Source organism: Myotis daubentonii, chromosome 1 (assembly GCF_963259705.1).
Source record: "Myotis daubentonii chromosome 1, mMyoDau2.1, whole genome shotgun sequence".
Taxonomy (NCBI): Eukaryota; Metazoa; Chordata; class Mammalia; order Chiroptera; family Vespertilionidae; genus Myotis; species Myotis daubentonii.
The window spans coordinates 231,024,846-231,047,796 of NC_081840.1; the positions used below are offsets into that span (position 1 = coordinate 231,024,846).

Sequence of the window (22,951 nt, forward strand, 5' to 3'; positions counted from 1 at the left end):
CTTACTGAGCAATTACTGTGCAAAACCCCAGGCATATGTCGATTGAACCACGTGTTGTGCAAGGGTCACCACTCCCACCATCTCCTGTGTCCCACGTCTGCTCTACCTTGAGGTCTTGGTCATGACTGAACTGTCTCAGTGAGAAGGGAGTTTCCACGGGGAAAAGGGAACGAGGCCGGGCCCTCTCTGCCTTGTCCTGTCACTGTGTTCTTTCCTTTGCCCTGACAACGCGTTCCAACACAGCAGGAGAACGGCCCCTTGATCAGATCACCAGTGTCCCTGGACACTGTTCCAAGTCCCCTAGGGATCTGGGACCCCTCGATTCCTGCCTTTGGGCGTAACCGGTTGTGTTTGGAACTCTGCAAGCCTTTCTCCTTAGCCTTGGAGTGGGAGACGTCGCAGGCCAGCTTCAGGCCAGACACATTTTCTTCTAGCGTTTCTTTCATTTTCATTTCCCCTCCAGCTCCTTTCAGAGCTCCTGTCCCTTGCAGCTGTTCCTCCTGGAACTGTCCTGTAAGCCTCGCATTTCCCTCCTCATGGCTTTCACGCGCCTTCCCTCCACGCTACCAGGCATTTATTTACTCCACAGAAGCTTCCGGTTTGCTGATTCTCCTCACCCCAGCCATTCTCTTCCTGCACTTGCCTGCGACTTTAAACGTTTTTTTAGTGCTGTGGCGTATGTTAAATGTTTCTATGCTCTGACTGGGGCTCCTTATGCAAGTCTCATACATTTTTAAAATATATTTTTATTATTGATTTCAGAGAGGAAGGGAGAAGGGGAGAGAGAGAGAAACTTCAATGATGAGAGAATCATTGATCAGCTGCCTCCTGAAAAATCCCTACTGGGGATTGAGCCCGCAACCCGGGCATGTGCCCTGACTCAGAATTGAACCATGATCTCTTGGTTCAAAGGTCAACGCTCAACCACTGAGCTACACCGGCCGGACTTCTACACTTTTATTGACTCTCATTTTCTCTCTCCTTAGCCCTCTCCAGGAGGAACGGTTCAGTCTATCCTCTCCTCTCTGCTTACTGAGTCCACTCAAAGGTTTTGGGGTGTGTCTTGGCCTCTCTGGGATATGTGTTCAGGCCCATAAGGACCACCTGAATGGCTCCTGGGCCAAGCCCTGCTGTGGGAGGCCTCTCTGCTTCCAGCCTCGCAGGTGCAGGGGGGATGGCTGGCTCCCCCGGTGGGCTGCAGGGCCATTCAGGTAGGCTCTCGGTCCCCCGAGCTCAAGGTGAGGATGGGCGGTAAAGGGGGGCGGGTTGAAAATAAAACAAACTCATTTAGGTGATTTCTCAAAGAGCCTCTGAGTTCCCAATAAAGAAGAGAGGGGATGTTTCTCAGAGGTAACATGAACCGTGCAACCGCATTAGTGACAATAGAAATCAAATGACAATAGCAAAGAGACCACTTTTCAGTCACCATATTGGGAAGGAATTGGGAAAAACAACCCTACAGTGATTTCCCAAGCCCTCAGCGGTGGCCTGGAAACAGATCTGAGAAACCTGCTTTGGTAAATGTATCTTTAGATCTGAAGAGCCCCCAGGACCCAATGTTTCTGCCCCTCGGACTTCACATGAACACAAGGAGTGGGGTCAGGGTGTCGTTGCCCTGGTGAAACGGTCTCGCACGTGCACCTACGCATGCAGTGTCGGCAGCAGGTGTTGGAAACCCTTTCTTAAATATGCAGAGGCCCCAAAATGTGAGCCGTAATTGCTGAGTTATTTTTAATTCTTTCTACCTTTTGTAATTAGCCAACTTTCCTGTCATTCGTGTATTATAAGGAGGGAAGGAGTTCTGTATCTGAGCCTCAATTTGCTCATCAATAAAAGTGAGCCGGTGCACCTGCCTCATTGGGTCATTGGGGTAAAATGAAAACTCCCTGAACCTGGGGCGGGATGGGGTGCTGCCTGGTGCGGATCTCTTTCCTTCCTGTGAGCCTCAGGGCATCAGAGGAGGACCCGGGAGGGGGAGAGCTGGAGCGGGCAGCTGGGGAATGAAATGAGGTGAGGGACCTGAAGCGTGCAGCGTTGACAAAAGCCCCGGGGCAATGTGTTCAGTGGTTGGAGGTCATCTCCAAAAGCATCGGAATCTTTGCTCCCAACATGCTGGTAGCATGCCGCTGGCAACCCCCCTGAGCTCAGGTGGCCGTGAGGACCACACATGGAGCAGACACCCGGCCACAGGCCCGGCCCAGGGCCTCACTGCCTCAGGGATAGACCTTTGCCCCCATCTCCAAACCACACCCCTCAGATCGGGTCAGGACCGCAGAAGAGGGTTCTCAAGCTGCCTGGCCTTGCCTCGCTCCCTGGGCTAATACACATTTTTAAACGCGCCCCCCAATTACCTTGTGAAAAGAGCGCTACGTGCATTTGATTTTTTACATGTAAAGCGACGCTTGGCCACATTTTTGTACCCCTGCTGCTGTAGCAGGGGAGCCCCCTCTTCCTAGCGGGCCTGGAATGAAGGCATCTGGCGCATAGTAGGCGCCCAACCTGTTAGTTACCATTGCAACAGCAAGTGTAATGAACCTGAAGAGTGGTGGGTGAAAGTGGCACGAGTTTTGTCCACGGGTCCCACCAACCACCTGTTATAGACAGAGAACAGAGGTCTCTCCCAGCCGGGGCGGGGCGGGGCGGGGCGGGGCCGGGGCGGGGCGGGGCCGAGGCCCGAATCGGCTCGGAAACTTTCGCAGTTGGACCGGCCCCCGGCGCCCTCCAGCCTGGCCGTGCAGGGGAGGACGAGTCGCCCACAGCCCGGCGAGGCGCGCTGTGATTGGCGGAAGTGCGCAGTTATTGACAGGCGCGCCGGCCGCTCAGCGGGCTGAGCCAGCGCCGCGTCCTCCCAGCCGCGTCGGGAGTGGAGCGCCGTCCGTGGCCCCGCCCCCGGCCCCGCCCCTCTCCGCGCGGAGGGCCTCACTCGCGGGCCGTGGCTGCTGCTGGCGCCGCCCGCTCGTCCCGGCTGCTTCTCTCCGGCCGCGGCGAGTCCGGCTCCTCTCGACAACTTTGCTGCGACCCGGGAGGCCCGAGAGCCAGCGCGGCGCCGCGTGCGGCCCACTCGCGGGCCGGTGAGTACTTCGGAACCGGGGACGGCCGCGCGGGGGGATGGAAAGAGATGCCGCCCGTCTCGGGCCTCAGTTTCCCCAAATGAGCAGATGGGCGGCCGGTCCCCATTTCTGCAAGTTTCCCCGAAAGGGAAAGGCGGGAGTCCCGCCCTCTCCGCCGCCGCACGGCGACCCCTGCCTGAGTGGGGTCTTCCTGGGGGGGCGGGTGAGCGCCCCAGCGCCCCGGGAATCGTGGGGCACAGCGCGCTCCGAGCACTTCACGCCCTTGGCCCTTCGGGCCTCGCCGCGGAACCCCCGTGTGGGGCGGCAAAGCCCGAAAGGCAGGCGGCCCGCGGCTGGGGGGGACCCGCCGGCTGGCCCGGCCGCCCGTCCCCACAGCACCGTCCCGAGCTGCCCCGTCATGGCCCTTCCCCCGCGGCCGCCGTCGGTGGGACCCAGGGCCGCCTCCAGTTCCCGCCGGGCCGCCGGAAGGGCCCGAGGGGCTTGGTGGGTTCAGGCCCCGAGTGGGGACCGGCCCCCTGAGCAGCAGCAGCCCCCGGGGACACTGTGACAGCTACCCCCACCCGCCTCGCCCCACCGCACCCCACTCCTGGGGAAGGGGGGGGCGGGGGGGAGCGGGCCGAACCATAGTTTCTGTTTTGAAAGATGAGAATCTGGGGAATCTGACCCAGCCCTTTAAAGGAACGAGCATTTGTGCACGGTTTGGCCCTCCTGGTCAGCTTGGGGGTAGGAGTCGCGCTTTCCCGCGAGGAAGCAGAGGCTGGCTGGGATTTGGTGACCTGCCCCGGAGCAGCCCCGCCTGTCCTCACCTTGGACACTGACCCCTGGAGTTCGGCCGGCCCGTGGGAAGGGCTTTCCCTCCTGCCCCGATCCATCACTCACAGAGTCCTAGTCCCTCTGTGCAGGCTGCCCACCGCACTGCCCCCCACTCCCTCCCCACCCCCAACCCAGTGCAGGGGCCGTGCTGGAGGCCACACTGGCTGGTGTCCCCGCCCGGGGTTCTCCTGGGAGCCCCAAGGTGTCTGACCAGGGATTTTGACAGAAGTTCCTTTGTCTTCCCCCCTCCCCTCCCCCAGCAGGTGGACCCAGGAAAGGTTGCTAGGCGACCACCTCTCACCTTGCTTCCCAGGATGGAAGTCCGGCTCAGGCCTCCTCTGCCCTCCCAGGCCACAGTCACAGAGGGGAGCCTAGCCCAGTCCTGGCCCCCAAAGTGCCTGTGCTGCAGGACAGAGACCAAACCCTGGTCCCGATGCTGGTGACAAGAGGAATCCTAATACAGAGGGGGTTTTCTGCTTTACACGGCTCCCCCGTCCCCGCCTCAGAAAGTAGCATTGCCGCCGTGGTCCTTAGCCACAGACCCAGCCCCCCTCTGCGTCCCCGCCCTCACATTCAGTTAGTGGTGCCCCCGTCTCTCCCGGCTCCGGAGCTGTGCTCAGCGGCCTGAGCTGGGCCGGGCCTCTGTCCCCTTCCCTGGACAGCCACCTGCCCCCTTTCCTGGTGCCCCCATCCTGTCCCCACACAGCCTCACTGGTTCTTTAGCTGCTCAGCACTGCCCTCACTTCCTCCGGCCAGAAGCCTGGCACTCCTTCAGGCCCTCAGGACCCTCCCCTGCCACCCAGTCAGCCTCCTCTCATCCCCCTGTCCCCTTCCCCGGAGGCCACTCCTCCGCCACCGACACTTTCTGGCCACATTGCCGGCTCACTGTCCCTCCACTGCCCTTTCTGCTGGGCAGTCCCTCTGGAATGGCCGACACCGCCTTCCTCCACCCTCGCCTGGCTCGTGCCTGCCCGTCCTGAAGGCTTCGTCCCGGCCTCTCTTCCAGAATCCCCACCCTGGCTCTTTCCACCGCAGACTGAGGCCGGCTCCACCTCCGTGGTTGTGTCTTCAGGTGTCCTCCTTCCTGTCCGGGCTGAGGAGCTCTCTCCAGGCAGGGGGGCCCGAGAAGTGCCAGGCGCAGGCCAGGTGCCCGGAGTGCAGTTGGGACTGAGGGGCGAGGCCCGCTCAGGGCTGCACAGCTGGTGGGGCGGAGCCAAGGGCAGGGAGCTGTGGCAGGTCAGGGGGCCAGGTGCCCTCCCTGCCAGCCTCTGCCCGCTCCGCACTCAGCGTCCTCACCTCAGTGAGGAGGGCGGATGGGCCTGGAGTCTGGGAGGGGTCTTGCAGGATCCCCACTGCGCACACGGGGGCCAGCCATGTCAGCGGGTTATGTCCCCGAAGCCCAGCCAGGGCCCAGGGCCAGCATCCAGCCCAGGGTCTGTGACCGTGGCTGTCCTCACCGTGCCAGATGCTGCGGCTGGACATTCCCCGTGACCTGCCCTTTGTTCCTGTGAACTTGGCACTTGGGAATGTTCCTTGGTTTGGCCCTTAATACCCTGGGGCAAAAATAGGTACCAGGGAGCCTCCAAGGGCCTGGTGCCCTTGTCTTAAGGGGCCGCCCTGTGCCCGGGGGCTGGGCCGAGCAGACATCCCAGGCTCTGGAACCCCTGGGCCCGCACCCTTAAGGGCTCCCAGAGGTGCATTTAAAAACATTCTTGTAATCCCCAAAACCTTGCACATCCGTTACACAAAATGAGGGAAATACATTTAGAAAAAGAGTTAAGTAAAAACCCCCGTAATCCCTCCACCCAGAGATAGTCAGTTTTTACCTTGTGGAGGCATTTTCTTCCATCTTTTTCTGTAGATAAGCTTTGTTTTCATCCTAAATAGACGTCATGCTGCTTGGAATCCCGCCTAACAGTGTTACACACATTCTTCTGTTGTTTAAACGTGTGTACACAGCATGCAGCTTTAAGTGTTCGTGTACAGCTGTTAACAGCTGTCTAGTGCGGCAGCATCTGGAGGGACGGTAGCACCCATTACCGCCCTCTGGACGGGGCCGGGCTGGGCAGCCGAGACCCACAGCAGGAGGGGGCCCTGCAGGGACTGTGGGCCTGGAGGAGCACCGCGTTTGGGGGGAGTGGACCAGGGAAGAGAAGGCCGTGGGGGTCGGGTTGCAGGGGCCCCTTGTTTTGCGGGTTGGAATTCCAGTGCCCACACTGAGCTGTGGCTGCTTTCCTGGCCCCGCCCTTCCTCTTCTGTGAAACCGGCGGGGGGTGAAGCATAAGCCGTGTCTCCCCCTATAACACCCGGATATTACTGCCTACCCGACGGGCCGCGAGGACGCGAGGACCCCCGAGAAGTCTGTGGGAAGTGCCGGAACAGAGCACCTTCCAGATACATGTTTGTTGTCATTAACGGCAGAAATGCCCGGCATAAGTCAGCTCTCACTCAGGCGAGCTGCCCTCTGCCATTCCAAGAAGGTGGCACTTGATTCTGGGGCAGCAGGAGCCACGGAGATGGCCAGTAGCCGTGGCCCCAGGGTTCAAGTCCTGCCGTGTTTGCCAGCTCAGGTCGGCCGTGGCCCGCAGGGCCTGGTTGTGTATGCCGCGTCACCGCCAGTGTCCCGCCCACGGCCGGGGCACGCACTTGGGTCTGCACATGCCGCTGATGATGAGTTTTGCAGAAGTGGCCTCGTGGTCTGGCTCCCGGAGCCTGGGGTTTGGAAACAGGCCTGCACTGCTTTGATCTGTGGGCCGATTTGCGTGGCCTGACCGCGCTGCAGGTTTGCACCGGGGTGGGAGTGGGGGGTGTTTTACAACAAGGGCTGACTCCCTCTGAGGCAGGAGTGTCCACATCGGAATCGTCAGGCTTCTTTGATGGACACAGATCAGATCTGTGGGACCATGTGTAGCTGGGGACGGGGCAGACTCGGCTGTGAGGCCCCACTAGAGACATGTCGGTCACCGACCCCATCAGCTCGATGCTCGGAGCTGGGTGTTGGGACATGTCCGGGACCCTCATGCCCCCCCCCGGCCCCCCTCCCCATGCACCTCGTGGTCTGGTCTCACTTGGTCCCCAGTGCCCCCAAGCATGGGTGGCAGCCCATTTACAGTGGAGACTGAGGTGCAGAGAGGGGCGAGGCCCGCTCAGGGCTGCACAGCTGGTGGGGCGGAGCCAAGGGCAGGGAGCTGTGGCAGGTCAGGGGGCCAGGCGCCCTCCCTGCCAGCCTCTGCCCGCTCCGCGCTCAGCGTCCTCACCTCAGTGAGGAGGGCGGATGGGCTTGGAGTCTGGGAGGGGCCTCGCAGGATCCCCACCGCGCACACGGGGGCCAGCCATGTCAGCGGGTTATGTCCCCGAAGCCCAGCCAGGGCCCAGGGCCAGCATCCAGCCCAGGGTCTGTGACCGTGGCTGTCCTCACCGTGCCGGCGGTGTCTGTGTCCACACTGCCACCAGCCTGAGCAGCTGCTTTTGTGGACTGACTGAGCCTCCCCCTCCCCCCATCATGAGCCGGTCCCAGGATCCTCTCAGACACCACGGGGCTTACGTCACCTGCTTTTCTGTGTGTGTTCCTCTCTGGTGGTGTTGGCGCTCTGAGATCTGTCCTGCGGTTCTGGCCTGGAGTTGGGCCAGTCTGACTTCATCCCAGTCCCACCGACTGTGGTTCCTGCCCCCACTTCCCTCCCTGCCCCCCCTGCTCCTGGGGCCTCGGGGGCGAATCCTTCCTGGCCTCCAGCTGCTGTGACTCTGACGTCCTGGGTCGCAGCTGCACCGCTCCAGTCCTGCCTCTGCCTTCCGGTCCGTGGTCTCCTCTGTGTCTCTGTTCCCTCCTCTCCTGGCAGGGACACCCTTCGTGGATTAGGGCTCCGCCACACCCGATGCCCTCCTCCAAAGAGCTTTAGTTACCTCTGCGAGCCCCTCTCCCAAGTCAGGTCAGCGTTGCAGACTCGGGGTGGACGGTCATGGAGGCCAGGCTGCTTCAGGGCATCCCTCTCGCTGCTCAGATGGGGACACCAGGCCGTGTGGCTCGTGCCCCGTGAGGCGGGGACTCGAGGTCTCAGATGTTGGGGCCTGAGCTCCCGACTGCTGGGCCCATGGAGCCGGACAGCACTGGCCTCGAGTGCGTTTGCTCCCTCGGTTTCCTCCTCTGTGAGTGGGGACGGTCCTACGAGGCTGTGGGAGGCTGAGAGATCACGCAGAGATGTTGGGCAGCCCTCCGCCGTTCCCTCGCCGTCTCCTTTCCTTCCCTAAGAGGAGGCCTGAGCGGGCCCAGCTGGGCGGTCCTGGTGTGTCTGACCCACAGCTTTTCTCCCGGCAGGATGGACGCCAGCGCCTCTCCTCCGAGTCCCTCCCGCCCACAGCCGTCGCCACCGCCACCGGCACAGCCCCAGGCCCGCTCCCGGCTCAATGGCACTTCCTCCGTGAAACAGGAGAAGAGTGGAGCGCCCAGAGCTCCTGGACCCCAAGTTGGACCTGGACCAGATATGGGAGAAGCCGGGGCCCCAGCAGCACCCCAGGCCCCTCGTGCCAGGAGCCGAGAAGGAGTGGATAGAACGGGTAAGGGTTCGGGGCCAGGGAAGCTGGGTGGTCCTCAGCCCAGGCTGGGGCTGCTCCCTGGGCACAGTGCAGGGTGAGCCCTGAGTCCTCGCGGACACACAGTCCTGACTCTGTGTCTGTTGTGTGCCATGGCCCGGAGGGACCTCGCAGATGGGCTACATTTCCCCCAGAGGGGCTGTGAGTTACCGAAGCCCAGCCCCCCGATCACACTCTCCTCACCTCTCCAGAGACTAGCGGAGGAGTGACTGGGCTGGGCTGGCAGCCTTGTGCTGGGTGCCTTTGAGGGTCACCCAGCCATTTCTGCATCTGTGAAGTGGGAGGGTGGTACTGAGCCTGAGGCATCCGCGAGGGCTGTGCGGGCGCCGGGACCTTGTGCACTGGAGGGACATTCCTCAGGCCCGGGCCTGCTGAGTCCCCGCCCCTCGCCCTGCAGGGACCTGCCTGGTGGCCCCCGGAGACGGGCTGGATCTTGAGCTGTGGTACTTGATAGGCTTCATGCATGTCACCATGCGTCTCCTGGCCCCTGGCTCCTTCACTGAGGTCCCTTTCCGGCCTCCTGTTGGGGTGTCCCTTGCACATGAGTGCGTCCATCGAGTTTTATGACCCCCACTGAACACCTCTTTGGTGATTGACCATAAGGTCAGCTCAGGGCTATGTGTCTGTGTTTGGGGGCTTGTGTGTGTATCAGATTATGCCACAAACTACGCGTGTTGGCGCATGCGTGTTGGGGGATGCTTGCCTTTTCTCCCCCACCACCATAGGGCGGGCCCTGTGCCGGCTCTCCTGTTCCTGGCTGCGTCTCCCCCAGGGGGTCTGTGAGTTGCGGCAGCCCAGCCCCCAGTCCGCCTGGTCACGCTCTCCGCCCCTCTCCAGCGCGCCCAGCCCATCAGGATGTTTTCCCCGGAGAGGCCGCTGCCAAGGTGGCTCCCCAGCTCACAGGGCCCCACGCAGCGCCCCACTGTGACGAGCACCGCCGTGGGGTCGCTGTCCCCAGGTGTGGTGTGACCCCTCCCCGCAGGGGGGTGCTGCTGTTACCCACTTGGAGATGAGGGAACCGCGGCGAGTGCAGGGCCACCCGAGTCTCTGTCCTCCCGGCCCCGCCCCCCAAGCCTGGGCCCCGGGGCTCGGTGCCGCAGACCAGGCTCCCGTCCAGTTCCTGCTGGGCCAGCCCCGACGGGCACTCTGATCGCCGTCTCCTCGGGGAGCCCCGAGCGTCTGCTTTTACCGCCAAGCGCTGGGCGGGCCAGGGCCGGGCGGAATCTCAGCACAGCCACACGCCTTCCTCCTCGGCTGCAGAGGCCCGGCCCTGGCGGGACGGAGTCAGGCCTGGGAGTTTCAGATAAGAAGTCAGGCAGCATGTGGTTTCTGTGTGGTCCTGCCCCTGAGGGGGGCGGAAAGGAGGGGAAGGGAGGACAGGGAAGGACAAGTCCTGGGCAGGTTGGCCGCCTCGGGGTCCCCGCCCCCCACATCTGGGCTGTGCAGTGACAGCAGTTGACCACAGCCGCAGGACCGCCGAGTCCCCGAGGCTCCCGCTGCTCGCACCAGGCCAAGTGCTCGCCTGGGGAGCTGCGGGGCCACAGACAGGGATGGGGGGCGGCACCGTTAGGTGAGGGTGCAGACTGCCAGGAAGTGTTCCCCCAGCGCTGTCCGGGGGCCTGTCCAGCCAGGTGCGGAGACAGCGGGCGGGAGGGGAGATGCTGGGTGTGTGAGGGAGGAAGGACCGGACCATGCAGGCGTCCTGGGCACAGGCTGCGAGGCTGCTGGTGCCCTGGGCAGGTGAGGGGTCAAGGAGTGGGGTCCAGTATCAGAGGCCCCTACCCTCCCTGTGCCCGCACCCAGGAGGCCCCTCCCCTCCCTGTGCCCGCACCCAGGAGGCCCCGCCCCTCCCTGTGCCCGCACCCAGGAGGCCCCTCCCCTCCCTGTGCCCGCACCCAGGAGGCCCCTCCCCTCCCTGTGCCCGCACCCAGGAGGCCCCGCCCCTCCCTGTGCCCCGCACAGCAGGAGGCCCTGAGCACTGGTTGTCAATCACCGATAGGGGATGATAAAGGGGATCTTTTTCAGAAACTGGTTCCGAGCACGAGCGCTGCGGGCAGGGGACAGTGAGGTTGGTGAGGGACGTGGTGCTGCTGGCACGGGCTCAGTCTTAGAAAGTGGCCTGCGGCACAAGCATGAGGGGTTTGGGCGGGCGCTTGGGCCTGGTCGTCAGCTCAGAGAACAGCCCCACAATGCCACGCAGGATGGCGTGTGGCCCCTCATAAAGCGGAGGGGACCGGAATCCCCTCGAGGCCTGGCGCTCTGGGGGCGTCCTGCTGTGCGAGCGCACTGGCTGTCCCTCAGCGGGATTTCCGAGCCATGGGAATGGTAAGTCCCACCACAGGTCGATGTGGGAATTGGTTATAACTCATATTATAAAAATTTATCTCAAAATGCATGCGCACTGATTGTGGCTTCCAAAAAACATGTGTGTATAGACTGCAATCTCAGAAAACGTGCCTTTGGTCTGTGTGGGGGGGTGGAGGGCATCGGGGTGCAGGTTCGGTGTTGAGGTGGGGCCTCCTAGTGCTGCAGTCAGGCAGTGAGCCGAGGGAGGTCGGGGGACTCGGGTCTGTGGCCCCGTCCTCCCCAGGCGCCCAGAGATGGAGCAGAGAATGAGCTGACTGCCCAGCTGCTGTCCTTCCTCCGTGTGGGGCACCATGGGGCGTCTTCTCTCACCTCCCGACGCGGGTTTTCACGGAGAAGTGCTCCAGGTTTGGCCGTCCTTGCTGTCCTCCCGGCCCCTGCCCAGCAACATGCCGGCTCCGTGACATTGCTTTCCTGTTAAAGGGCCCGTGAAGGGAGACGTGGAAACCCCCTTTGAAGAAGTCCTGGAGAGGGCCAAGGCCGGGGACCCCAAGGCACAGACGGAGGTGAGGACGGCGGTGTCTGGTGGGAGGCTCAGGCCGTGGTCCCCAGAACAGCGGGCCTGGACGAGAGCTCTGTGGCCATGGAGGTTGGTGCCGGAGGTCGGTGCCGTGTGGACGGGCTTGGGTGCAGCGTGGTGATGCCGCCATGTGCCTGGCCCCCGTTGTTGTGTGTCTCTGTGCCCGGTCGCTCCTGCCGCCTCTCTGGGGAGCTCACATGACTCTCCTGTGTCCTGCCCACACCTGTCCTTGCCCCACCCCACTCTCCTTGCATCTGGGGAGGGGGTGCCACGCCCTCCTTGTGTCTGTGAGGAGTGGGTGCCCTGAGGGTCCCACAGGCCCAGCGTAGTGCAGATGCCAGTGGGACCCTGTTCCTGCAACCTTGTTTCTTGGCCTGAGTGACAGGGGAGGCTGGTCCGGCACTAGGGAAGGCAGGAGGTCCAGGAAGCCTGAGGTTGCCCGGCTGTGGGGGGGTCAGGTCAGGGGCGGGCCGGCTGGGGGGGATCAGGTCAGGGGCGGGGCCGGCTGGGAGGGGGTCAGGTCAGAGGCGGGGCCGGCTGGGAGGGGGTCAGGTCAGGGGCGGGGCCGGCTGGGGGGGTCAGGTCAGGGGCGGGGCCGGCTGGGGGGGTCAGGTCAGGGGCGGGGCCGGCTGGGGGGGTCAGGTCAGGGGCGGGGCCGGCTGGGGGATCAGGTCAGGGGCGGGGCCGGCTGGGAGGGGGTCAGGTCAGGGGCGGGGCCGGCTGGGGGGATCAGGTCAGGGGCGGGGCCGGCTGGGAGGGGGTCAGGTCAGGGGCGGGGCCGGCTGGGAGGGGGTCAGGTCAGGGGCGGGGCCGGCTGGGGGGTCAGGTCAGGGGCGGGGCCGGCTGGGGGGGTCAGGTCAGGGGCGGGGCCGGCTGGGGGGATCAGGTCAGGGGCGGGGCCGGCTGGGGGGGTCAGGTCAGGGGCGGGGCCGGCTGGGAGGGGGTCAGGTCAGGGGCGGGGCCGGCTGGGGGGGTCAGGTCAGGGGCGGGGCCGGCTGGGGGATCAGGTCAGGGGCAGGGCCGGCTGGGGGATCAGGTCAGGGGCGGGGCCGGCTGGGAGGGGGTCAGGTCAGGGGCGGGGCCAGCTGGGGGGGATCAGGTCAGGGGCGGGGCCGGCTGGGAGGGGGTCAGGTCAGGGGCGGGGCCGGCTGGGGGGTGTCAGGTCAGGGGCGGGGTCAGCTGGGGGGGTCAGGTCAGGGGCGAGGAGGAGGAGGAGGAGGAGGAGGAGGAGCCCCTGCTGAGCACGGCTTACACGGTGTCTCCCTGGCAGGTGGGGAAGCACTACCTGCAGCTGGCAGGCGACGCGGATGAGGAGCTCAACAACTGCACGGCCGTGGACTGGCTGACCCTGGCCGCCAAGCAGGGCCGACGCGAGGCCGTCAAGCTGCTCCGCCGCTGCCTGGCAGACAGAAAAGGTGGGTGCGGCGGGGCTCTGAGCAGCTGCCCAGGGGATGTGTGCCGCCTGCCAAACCACAGCTCAGATGTGGGCAGATGCCTTGAAACCCGAATGGGCGGTGGTGGTGGCCAGCGTCCCTCCCCACCGGCCTCCTTCCTGAGCAGGCTGTCCGTGCACTGTCCGAGCAGGTCAGTGCGTCCCCCACGGCGGAGTCAGAGCCGGTAGTTCCCAGAGGCCGTGAGGGAGCCGGTCAGGACGAGGACCAGGGTCTGAGGAGCGAGCGGAGGGACAGGTGGCCCCCGCCCACCCACAGTGGCTGCTGGGTGTGGTGGGCGCCCGCAGGGACTGGGCCTAGTGTCCTTTGTGGACAGATGTCCTTTTCTGCCTGGTGACCAAAGGGGCTGGGACGCCCCTCGCATGAGTCCCGTCCGGGCCCCGCGGGCAGAGCCTGGCTCGGGGGCAGGACGGGGCCCTGATGCGCCCGCTGGTCCCTCAGGCATCACCTCCGAGAACGAGCAGGAGGTGAAGCAACTGTCCTCCGAGACCGACCTGGAGCGGGCCGTGCGCAAGGCGGCGCTGGTCATGTACTGGAAGCTCAACCCCAAGAGGAAGAAGCAGGTGGCCGTGTCCGAGCTGCTGGAGAACGTGGGTCAGGTCAACGAGCACGGTACGTGGCCTTCCCCGGGGTCTCCCGTGGCCTAGGGAGGGGCCTTCTGGGGACACCCTGTGCCTGGGGCTCGGGTGGCCATGCTCGGTGTGACAGTTGGGGCGACCTGGAGCCCAGTGACCAGCTCCACCCGCTGCCCCTCTGCTGGGTGATGGAGCCACTCCCTGCTCTCACGCTCTGCCCTCCTGAGGGTCCTCCCTCAGCGGGTGGCACACGGGAAGAGCCCAGGTGGGTTGTGGTCGGTGGACGGACGTTGACAAAAGGGCAGAACATTCCGGTGCCGGCTGTGTTCACTCCTGGAGCAGACCCGGACGGAGCCCCAGCAGTAGGGCTGGGACACGGGACGCAGAGTGTAGGCCAGGGAGGACCCTGGCAAGGACAACGCCAGTGAAGTGTTTGGGGCCGGTTATGCTGACCAGAGGTCTCAGTGTGTCCATAAAGGGGACACACTATGCCCAGAGGGGCACTGAGTCACCCTAGTGGGTGGAGGCCGAGAGGTGGCTGCCAGAGACGTGGCGTAGAGCGGAGGCTGCAGGCCCTGTGGTCCCAGAGCTGGGGACCCCAGGAGTGCACCGCTGGTTTGCGGAGGGCTGCCCGCCTTCATCCTCGCTCCGTTCTCTCCCTGCAGATGGAGGGGCACAGCCAGGCCCTGTCCCCAAGTCCCTGCAGAAGCAGCGGCGGGTGCTGGAGCGCCTGGTCAGCAGCGAGTGTAAGTACAGCTGCACTTCCTCTGCCCGTGGCAGCTCCCACACAGCCGTGCCCGCCACCCCGTGCCCGCGTCCACCGCGTCCCCAGTCTTGGGGCGTGATGGGTGTCAGTTCTGGGCGCGGGACCTGGACCCCTACCCACTGGGAGCAAGCGTCTGAGCGGGAAGGCAGACAGGATGGTCCCTGCGGGTCCCGGGCACATCGGGTCCTGGGCAGTCAGCAAGGGTGGGCGGCAGCTCACAGTGAAGGGTAAGGGGGGCACCCAGCAGGGAGAGTGGGGTCTCCCCGCCCAGCATGGGCTGTGGGGTAGAGGGCAGAGTGTGAGGGGGGACGGGATGGAGGATCAGGGGCTCCGGGAGCTGGGGTGCCTTCGGGACGTCCAATTAGAAGACACCTTCAGGTCCCCCGTGTGCAGCAGCAGCGTGTGAGTGCACTCCTGGTCACAGAGCCCCGGGCACCCACTCGGAGAAGACAGTGGTGGGGGGACCAGGGCTGCTCAGCACTAACGGGAGCTCCCGGGTCAGCAACAGTCCTCCCAGGACGTTAAAGGCCCTAAGGGTCTCAGTTGCATGGGGGGCGGGCGAGGGCATCGTTCAGAGGGCACGTCCACTTTCCCGCTGTGCAGGTGGGAAATGTGTCTGGAAGGGGCCGGAGCTCTGGGCAGATCCAGCACTAAGGGTGGGGCCTTGGCTCCTGCTCTGTTCCGGGGGCAGCCGGCTGCCTCTCTCTCTCCTCCTCGTTGGCCGGGTCCTCACCCACCGCCCAGGTCGGAGAGGGGTGTCTGAGCCCCTGCCTCAGCTGGCCCAGCCGCTGCCCGCCTTGCCGCCCAGGCGTGACGGCCTTGCCTGTGCCGTTCTCTCCGCTTTAGCCAAGAACTACATCGCGCTGGACGACTTCGTGGAGATCACCAAGAAGTACGCCCAGGGCATCCTCCCCACCGACCTGTTCCTGCAGGACGACGACGACGACGACGACGAGCTGGCGGGCAAGAGCCCCGACGACCTGCCCCTGCGCCTGAAGGTGAGCGCAGCGACCCCCAGGCACCTCCGTGTCTGAGAAACGCTGAGGGGAGCAGGTGCCTCGTGGCCGCCCAGTGTGATTTAGATGATGTCACTCTGAGAAATTGTTTATGGGAGAGAATGGAGGTTAGCTCCTCAACGATGCCTCCTGCAGAACAAGAGCGGGTGCTCAGGAGAGCAGGGGTACCTGGGAGCAGGGACACCAGGTTACCAGGTCTGCGGGGGCTCAGGGAGAGACGGGCGGAGTACAGAGTGGCGAGGAGGTGACCGGGGCCAGCCTGAGGCAGGGGGCACCCCTTCTCCGCCGTCGGCCGCGAGCAGCCCCACACGGCCTGCCCCACACGGCCTGACCGAGCAAGGAGCGCACGTGTGGAGAGCGAGGAGTGGCGGGCCAGCCTGTGACAGCCGTGTGTCCTTGCGGAGACCTCGGTGCAGAAACCAGGTGGCCACCTGCCCTCCACGCACTTCCCCTGCTCACTGGCCTGAGCCACGGGCGCCCGTCTCACCTGCAGAGAGCGCCAGGTTTGCAGACGTCGGCCAGCCCAGGGCCTGGCAGACAGGCCTCACAAACCCATTAGTCACCCAAGAGCCCTCGGGGTCTGTGCATGACGGATGTGTGTGACCACCCTCAGTGGTGGGGGGCTCAGCCCAGGGGGTGGCACTGGGGACACAGCTCAGCGAGCCCTGCGGGAGCCAGACAGTGCTCAGCCAGGCACCCAGGGGGAGGCAGACGTGCGCAGCCCAGGGCAGCAGGCATGGCCGCCACCTCACGCTGACGGCTGAGTGAGCACCCCAAGGACAGGGCACATTCAAGAGCACGGTGCTGGATGGGGGGCAGGACGGTGTGTATGAGGGTGGGTGGGTGTGTATGGGGGTGGAGGTGTGTGTATGGGGGTGGAGGTGTGTGTGTGGGGGGTGCGCGGGTGTGTGTGGGGATGCGGGGTGTGTATGGGGGTGGAGGGTGTATGAGGGTGGGTGGGTGTGTATGGGGGTGGGGGTGTGTGTGAGGGTGGGGGTGTGTGTGGGGGTGGGGGGTGTATGAGGGTGGGTGGGTGTGTATGGGGGTGGAGGTGTGTGTATTGGGGGGTGGGTGTGTGGGGGGGTGGGGGTGTGTGTATGGGGGTGGGGGTGTGTGTATGGAGGTAGGCAGGTGTGTATGGGGGTGGGGGGTGTATGAGGGTGGGTGGGGGTGTATGGGGGTGGAGGTGTGTGTATGGGGGTGGAGGTGTGTGTATGGGGGGGTGGGTGTGTGGGGGGGTGGGCGGGTGTGTTTAGGGGGAGTGGCTGGTTCCTTGGGTCTCCTGACACCAGCAAACATGGCCCGCCCGCCCAGCCCTGTTGCAGTTGACTCCCCTCCCCTCAGTGGGCGGCCACACCCCTCTCCACCTTCACACGTGGCTTTTCTGGAGCCCCTGCCCCCGCTGCCCCCGGGACTGTTTGGAGCCCAGCGTGGGCTTGTGGTGTGCGGTCCCTGTCCCCTGGGCAGGTGGGGCGCCCCGAGGCACAGGGGAGATGAGCCGTGCCCGGCAGCCCAGGGTGCTGTTGTGTGGACAGAGTGAGGCCCGTGGGGAGGGGAGGGCCCCGGGATGGGTGGAAGGGGCCCACTGAGAGTGCGTTGCGGTGGAAAGACCCGCACAGACGGGGCCAGTGGTGGGCGAGCAGGGTGATCGCCCAGAGCTGGGTGGCTGCCTCCTGGGGGGCGTGAGGGGCGGCCTCCGGTCCTGGCTGCATCCTCCTCTCGCCCCCCCCACAGGTGGTCAAGTACCCGCTGCACGCCGTCATGGAGATCAAAGAGTACCTGATCGAGATGGCCTCCCGCGTGGGCATGCACTGGCTGTCCACCATCGTCCCCACCCACCACATCAACGCCCTCGTCTTCTTCTTCATCGTCAGCAACCTGACCATCGACTTCTTCGCCTTCTTCGTGCCCCTGGTGGTCTTCTACCTGTCCTTCGTCTCCATGGTGATCTGCACCCTCAAGGTCTTCCAGGACAGCAAGGCCTGGGAGAGCTTCCGCACGCTCACCGGCCTGCTGCTGCGCTTCGAGCCCAACCTGGACGTGGAGCAGGCCGAGGGGAACTTCGGCTGGAACCACCTGGAGCCCTACGTGCACTTCCTGCTGTCCGTCGCCTTCGTCATCGTCTCCTTCCCCATCGCCAGCAAGGACTGCATCCCCTGCTCGGAGCTGGCCGTGGTGGCCGTCTTCTTCACCGCCACCAGCTACATGAGCCTGAGCAGCTCCGCCGAGCCCTACACCCGCCGGGCCCTGCTGACCGAGGTGGCCGCCGGCCTGCTCTCCCTCCTGCCCAGCCTGCCCTTCGACTGGGGCGGCCTGAAGCTCCTGGGCCAGACCTTCTTCACCGTGCCCGTGGGCCACCTGGTCGTCCTGAACGTCAGCCTGCCCTGCCTGCTCTACGTCTACCTGCTCTTCCTCTTCTTCCGCATGGCGCAGCTGCGGCGCTTCCAGGGCACCTACTGCTACCTGGTGCCCTACCTGGTCTGCTTCATGTGGTGCGAGCTCTCCGTGGTCATCCTGCTCCACTCCACCGGCCTGGGGCTGGTGCGCGCCTCCATCGGCTACTTCCTCTTCCTCTTCGCGCTCCCGGTGCTGGCGGCCGGCCTGGCGCTCGTGGGCGTGGTGCAGTTTGCCCTCTGGTTCGTGTCGCTGGAGCTCACCAAGGTCACGGTCACCCTGGCGCTCTGCAGCGTGCCCCTGCTGCTGCGCTGGTGGAGCCGGGCCAACCTGTCGGTGCTGGAGACGGTCCGGTCGCTGACGCGGAGCTCCATGGTCAAGCTCATCCTGGTGTGGGTCTCGGCCATCGTGCTGTTCTGCTGGTTCTACGTGTACCGCTCGGAGGGCATGAAGGTGTACAACTCCACGCTGACCTGGCCGCAGTACGGCGCCCTGTGCGGGCCGCGGGCCTGGAAGGAGACCAACATGGCGCGCACCCAGATCCTGTGCAGCCACCTGGAGGGCCACCGGGTCACGTGGACGGGCCGCTTCAAGTACGTGCGGGTGACGGACATCGACAACAGCGCCGAGTCGGCCATCAACATGCTGCCGTTCGTCATCGGCGACTGGATGCGCTGCCTGTACGGCGAGGCCTACCCCGCCTGCAGCCCGGGCCACGCCTCCACGGCCGAGGAGGAGCTGTGCCGCCTCAAGCGGCTGGCCAAGCACCCCTGCCACATCAAGCGCTTCGACCGCTATAAGTTTGAGATCACCGTGGGCATGCCCTTCAGCGCCAACGGCAGCCGCGGCCCCGAGGACGACGACGTGACCAAGGACATCGTGCTGCGGGCCAGCAGCGAGTTCAAGGAGGTGCTGCTGGGCCTGCGCCAGGGCAGCCTCATCGAGTTCAGCACCGTCCTGGAGGGCCGCCTGGGCAGCAAGTGGCCCGTCTTCGAGCTCAAGGCCATCAGCTGCCTCAACTGCATGGCCCAGCTGGCGCCCGCCCGGCGCCACGTGAAGATCGAGCAGGACTGGCGCAGCACCGTGCACGGCGCCGTGAAGTTCGCCTTCGACTTCTTCTTCTTCCCCTTCCTGTCGGCCGTGTGAGGGCGCGTCCCTGCGGGTTGGGGGTGCAGGACGGGGCGCAGCCGTCCAGCCAGCCGGCGCAACACTAATGCTGAGTGTGCGTGTGTGTGTGTGTGCTTGTGTGTGCACGTGCAGGGGCCTTTGTCATGTACAGCTGGCCTCCTTCGCCAGCTGCCTGCTTCAGCTCTGCCACTTGGAATGCCCAGCGGCGTGGAAATTGCATGCATGGCCTGACCCTGTCCTGCCCTCCCCGAGTGAGGCTGGGTGCCGGGCGGACCGGACGCCCGTCCCGACCTCCCTGAGTGAGGCGGGGTGCCGGGCGGACCGGACGCCCGTCCCGACCTCCCCGAGTGAGACTGGGTGCTGGGTGGACCGGACGCCCGTCCCGACCTCCCTGAGTGAGGCTGGGTGCCGGGCGGACCGGACACCCGTCCCGACCTCCCCTAGTGAGACTGGGTGCCGGGCGGACCGGACGCCCGTCCCGACCTCCCTGAGTGAGGCTGGGTGCCGGGCGGACCGGACACGCGTCCCGACCTCCCCTAGTGAGACTGGGTGCTGTGTGGACCGGACGCCCGTCCCGACCTCCCCGAGAGGCTGCGTGCTGGGCGGACCGGACGCCTGTCCCGAGAGGCACTTTGCAGTGATGTTCCCTCCCCCCCAGCACCCGGCCCTGCTCACTTCTGTGTGGATTTGTTCTTAAATGTGCTGCTGTGTAAACTCAACATGACACTTCTTATTTATTTGGTGGCTGCTAAGCCTCGACAGCTGTCTGCCAGCCCTGCGGGCTCTCTGAGCCGTCACATGACCCCTGCCCCCCGTTCCCTCCAGGTCGGAGCCAGGCGAGGGGCAGCGAGGGGCACAGCATGTCCACGCTGCGCTCTGCTCCACAGCTTGCCTTCCGCCTCTGGGGAGTGGGGAGCGGGTGAGGGTCTCGCCTGGCTCCATCCGGCCTAGGAAACAGAACCTGGGGTGTCCCTTCCGGCCCCGAGGAAAGCTTGGCCGTGTCCCCACGGGGAGCAGAACGGCGGGGCCCCGAACAGCGGAATAAAGCCTGTGTTGGAACCACGGTCCGTTCCTCCTGCCTCTGTTTAAAGGAAGGCCTTGCTCGCGGCCCCGAGGACAGGTCTGCCCTGCGCCGAGTGCCGCGCCGAGTGCAGTTTGCGTTACAACAAGCAGAACCGACGCAGGAGTTGGCAAGCCTGCCTCCAGGCCGGGCCCTGCCTCGTGGCTGACCGCCCGGCTGGCCCGCAGTCTGCCACGTCTGAAACGCACGTGGTCGCAGTTATCTGTGAAACCAGTCGCTGGTGAAATAGCGCGTGCGTGTTCCTGCGCCTTGAGAAACCATGGCCTGTGGTCAGTGCCGGACGGCGTCACGTCGTCCTGTTTATCCTGCAGCCCCACATCCCTGGGCGGTGTGGGGGTGAGGTTAAAGGTCAGCCCCACCTCCTCTCTGATCCTAAAGATTTGAGGCCACTAAATGCTTCACAGGTCAGCTTTACTCCCCCCCCCTCCCCGCCCCAGACTCACCACTAACTGTGGGGGGCGGGGGGCTGGCACTTCCTGAGCAAACAGGTGACCTCTGTCCTAACCCCGTGTGAGGGAGATGCACTGACCACCCCGAACCAGCCACAGGAGAGAAACGGGCTCGGGGAGGAGGCCACGCCGGCCACACGCTAGCAGCAGAGCCGCGTGGCCGAGGCGGCCTGTCCCTTTCCAGGGCCCGCTCCGTGCTGGGCAGAGCCACCTGCGCTTGGACGGGCGGCTGGGCCCCTGAGGATTGCCCGGGTTGGGCTTTGGACCCCGGATTACACTTCCGCCTCCTTCACAAACCCCGGCGTGACCAGCAGCCACTCAGGCCATCCCCGGGCCTCTGTCCAGCCTGGGAAACAGGAAGTCGGAGCTTAGTCAGTGGTTTTCAAAACTTCATAGCAATGCAACCTCCTTAAACACTCAACGCCCAGGACTGCAGTCCGAAGGGGGAAGGTGCTCTGTAAGTTCAGCGCAGCAGGCACAGCGGATGAGCCGGCCGCTCCACGGGATCCCACTCGGACTCAGCCCTGCGACCTGGGGCGAGAGGCCGTGCTCCCAGGCCTCTGCTTCCGCCGCTGTGAGTTAGGGACATAGCAGCACCTGCCGCGGGTGTTTAGGCTCCGATGAGTTCCTTTCCTTGCAGGCTGGTTAGAATGGGGCCAGGCCCTAGTGAATGCTCACCAAACATGGGGTTTTTAAAAGGCGTTAACTACTCATGGAACTTCAGAACCTTCTAGCTTCTTAGAAACTTAAACTTTGTGAAAATAACTCTGTTTAGAGTGGAGCTGATCAGAGTGGCCTAATCCAGGCAGAGGGCGGGGTGCCTGATGGTGCTGTCTGCACCCGCCCCCTTGCACCCCGGGAGGCACTGTCTGCCCTCGTCCCTGACATGCAGGAAAGCGTGGCCAGTACCCGTGACTGACCAGCTAAAACATTCTTTATTTAACTTAACTAATGAGCCTCGAAGGCGCTGGCTGCCCTGGAACAAATATTTACTGTGCTGCGATGCTGAGCAGACGCCGCCCTCAGGAAAGCCACCTGAGTCAGACCTGAGGCCCCAGTTCGGAGCAGGAAGTGCCATGGGAGCTGGAGGGAGGCACCCCAGCCCGGGTGGGAGACGGGCAGGTGGCTTCTGGGAGCACGTGGGTTCGCCCACCGTGAGAGCAAGGGGAGGAGCTGGACTTGGCGAGGCCAGAGGAAGACTAACCAACAGCAGGGCGCCCCGGGAGGCCTCGGGCATGGCCCGCGCCCAGAGCCGAGGTCAGAGGCCGGGGTGGAGGTGGGCCACCCTGCCAGCAGCCGGAGCCCCTCCGGGCTCTGAAGCCCAGGCAGGAAAGGCCGCTGAGCTCCGGGAGGAGGACAGTTTGGAGAAGAGGCTTGGAAGGCCGCCCCGCCCCGCAGGCCTGGCCAGCTGCGCGCTCTGGCTCTGGGGCTGGACGCTTCCATGAGCCGTAAACATGAGACCGCCCCTGGCCCTGTGGTCCCAAGGCTCCTGCTGTGTTCCCGTCGCCGCTTCCTGTTGATAAACAGGCTGCTGCCTGCACCCAGCACCAGGTGTCCCTGCGGGGGGGGGGGGGGGGGGGCAGCACCGGGCGTCCCTGGGCGGGGCGGCGGGCAGCACCGGGCGTCCCTGCGGGGGGGCGGGGGGGCAGCACCAGGTGTCTCTGCAGGGGGAGGGGGCAGCACTGGGTGTCCCTCGGTGGGGGGGGCCTGACCACCCTCTGCCAGGGGCAGGGGCCTAGGTGTCTGAGCCACCGTGGGTTGGGCACCACTTACATGAAGTCATTTGGTCCTTGCAACTAGGTCTCATACTCCCCCGCCAGCATTTTCCATGAGAATTCTTAAAGGCACCACGTCTTGCCCAAAGTGACACAGCAGAGCCAAGGTGGGAGCCCCGCCTTCCTCCGGGGCCACAAGGAAATCGGCGTTTTCCTGGGGTCGAGCGCCCTCCTCAGACACTGCCCATGGAGTGGCCTCGGACTGGCCGGGAGCACCAGCATGTCGGCTGCCTGCTCAGGGCTGGGCCTCACCCGGTCCCCGGCCAGGGGAACCCCAGGCAGGGTCAGCGTAGGGTCTCACGGGCCTTCCACGAGACAGTAGCAGCGTCCGAGCTGCTCCCGAAAGACCCAGTGGGGTGGCCCCATGGAGAGGGATGGGTGCCAGGTTCCAATGCAGCTGGGGGAGGCCCTCCCACTCCCCCCACTCCCCTCCCACCTGCGTGGCTAATAAATCCGGGTTCTGGCCAGCAGGGCCGGGGCCAGGGGAAGCACAGGACCCACCATCCGGCTGGTGCTGGCCGTCTGGGTCAGCCTGCTGGCTCCACGCTCCAGCAAACCCCCTCCTGCTCCCCTCCCCAGCTCCCCCGGCACCCCTCCCTCCTGCAGGCTGCCCTGCGCCCAGCGAGGACACAGCTGTTCCTACTTCCCCAGGGAAGGCTGGCCCGCGGCAGGTGTAGCAAGACCTCAGTTAAAGGGAACAGCAGTGATGCCCTTACTGGGCTCTGGCTGGGGGACGCAGGAGCGGGGGGGGGGGGGGCAGGCTCTGTGCGGACCACGTGTGCAAAGATTTTCTTGTTCAGTCCCACAGCCCCACAAGGGGGGACTCAGCCTCCACATGCCGTAGATGAGAAGACAGGCAGAGCAGGGTAGGTGGTGTCCCGAGACCCACAGCCCATCAACGCCAGGCTGTGAATCAGCCGCGGGCTGCAGGGCCCTGCTCCAACCTCCCCAGCCCCCC

General features: G+C 64.9%; 1 protein-coding gene across 2 annotated transcripts; it reads left to right on the forward strand.

Moving 5' to 3' along the window:
* The first annotated feature begins 2,901 nt into the window (after positions 1-2,901).
* Positions 2,902-19,751, forward strand: WFS1 (wolframin ER transmembrane glycoprotein). Of its 2 annotated transcripts, XR_009450052.1 has the most exons (9): positions 2,902-3,071; positions 8,200-8,438; positions 11,262-11,344; positions 12,629-12,773; positions 13,251-13,421; positions 14,050-14,130; positions 14,997-15,148; positions 16,901-19,035; positions 19,085-19,751. XR_009450052.1 is itself a non-coding variant. In XM_059675911.1 (8 exons), exons 2-8 carry the CDS (start codon positions 8,201-8,203, stop codon positions 18,704-18,706), a joined length of 2,676 nt encoding a protein of 891 aa, XP_059531894.1. In that variant the 5' UTR covers positions 2,902-3,071; position 8,200; the 3' UTR covers positions 18,707-19,751. The 2 variants fall into 2 exon arrangements, 1 of the variants encoding a protein (XP_059531894.1); XM_059675911.1 differs by having other exon boundaries at positions 16,901-19,751.
* Positions 19,752-22,951: the final 3,200 nt, after the last annotated feature.

Bases quoted from the DNA above. Each gene is read 5' to 3' on its own strand.
- WFS1 (XM_059675911.1), top strand. From the start codon at position 8,201: ATGGACGCCAGCGCCTCTCCTCCGAGTCCCTCCCGCCCACAGCCGTCG. The intron at 8,439-11,261 runs GTAAGGGTTCGG...TTCCTGTTAAAG, and splicing joins AGAAGGAGTGGATAGAACGG to GGCCCGTGAAGGGAGACGTG. The intron at 13,422-14,049 runs GTACGTGGCCTT...CTCTCCCTGCAG, and splicing joins GGGTCAGGTCAACGAGCACG to ATGGAGGGGCACAGCCAGGC.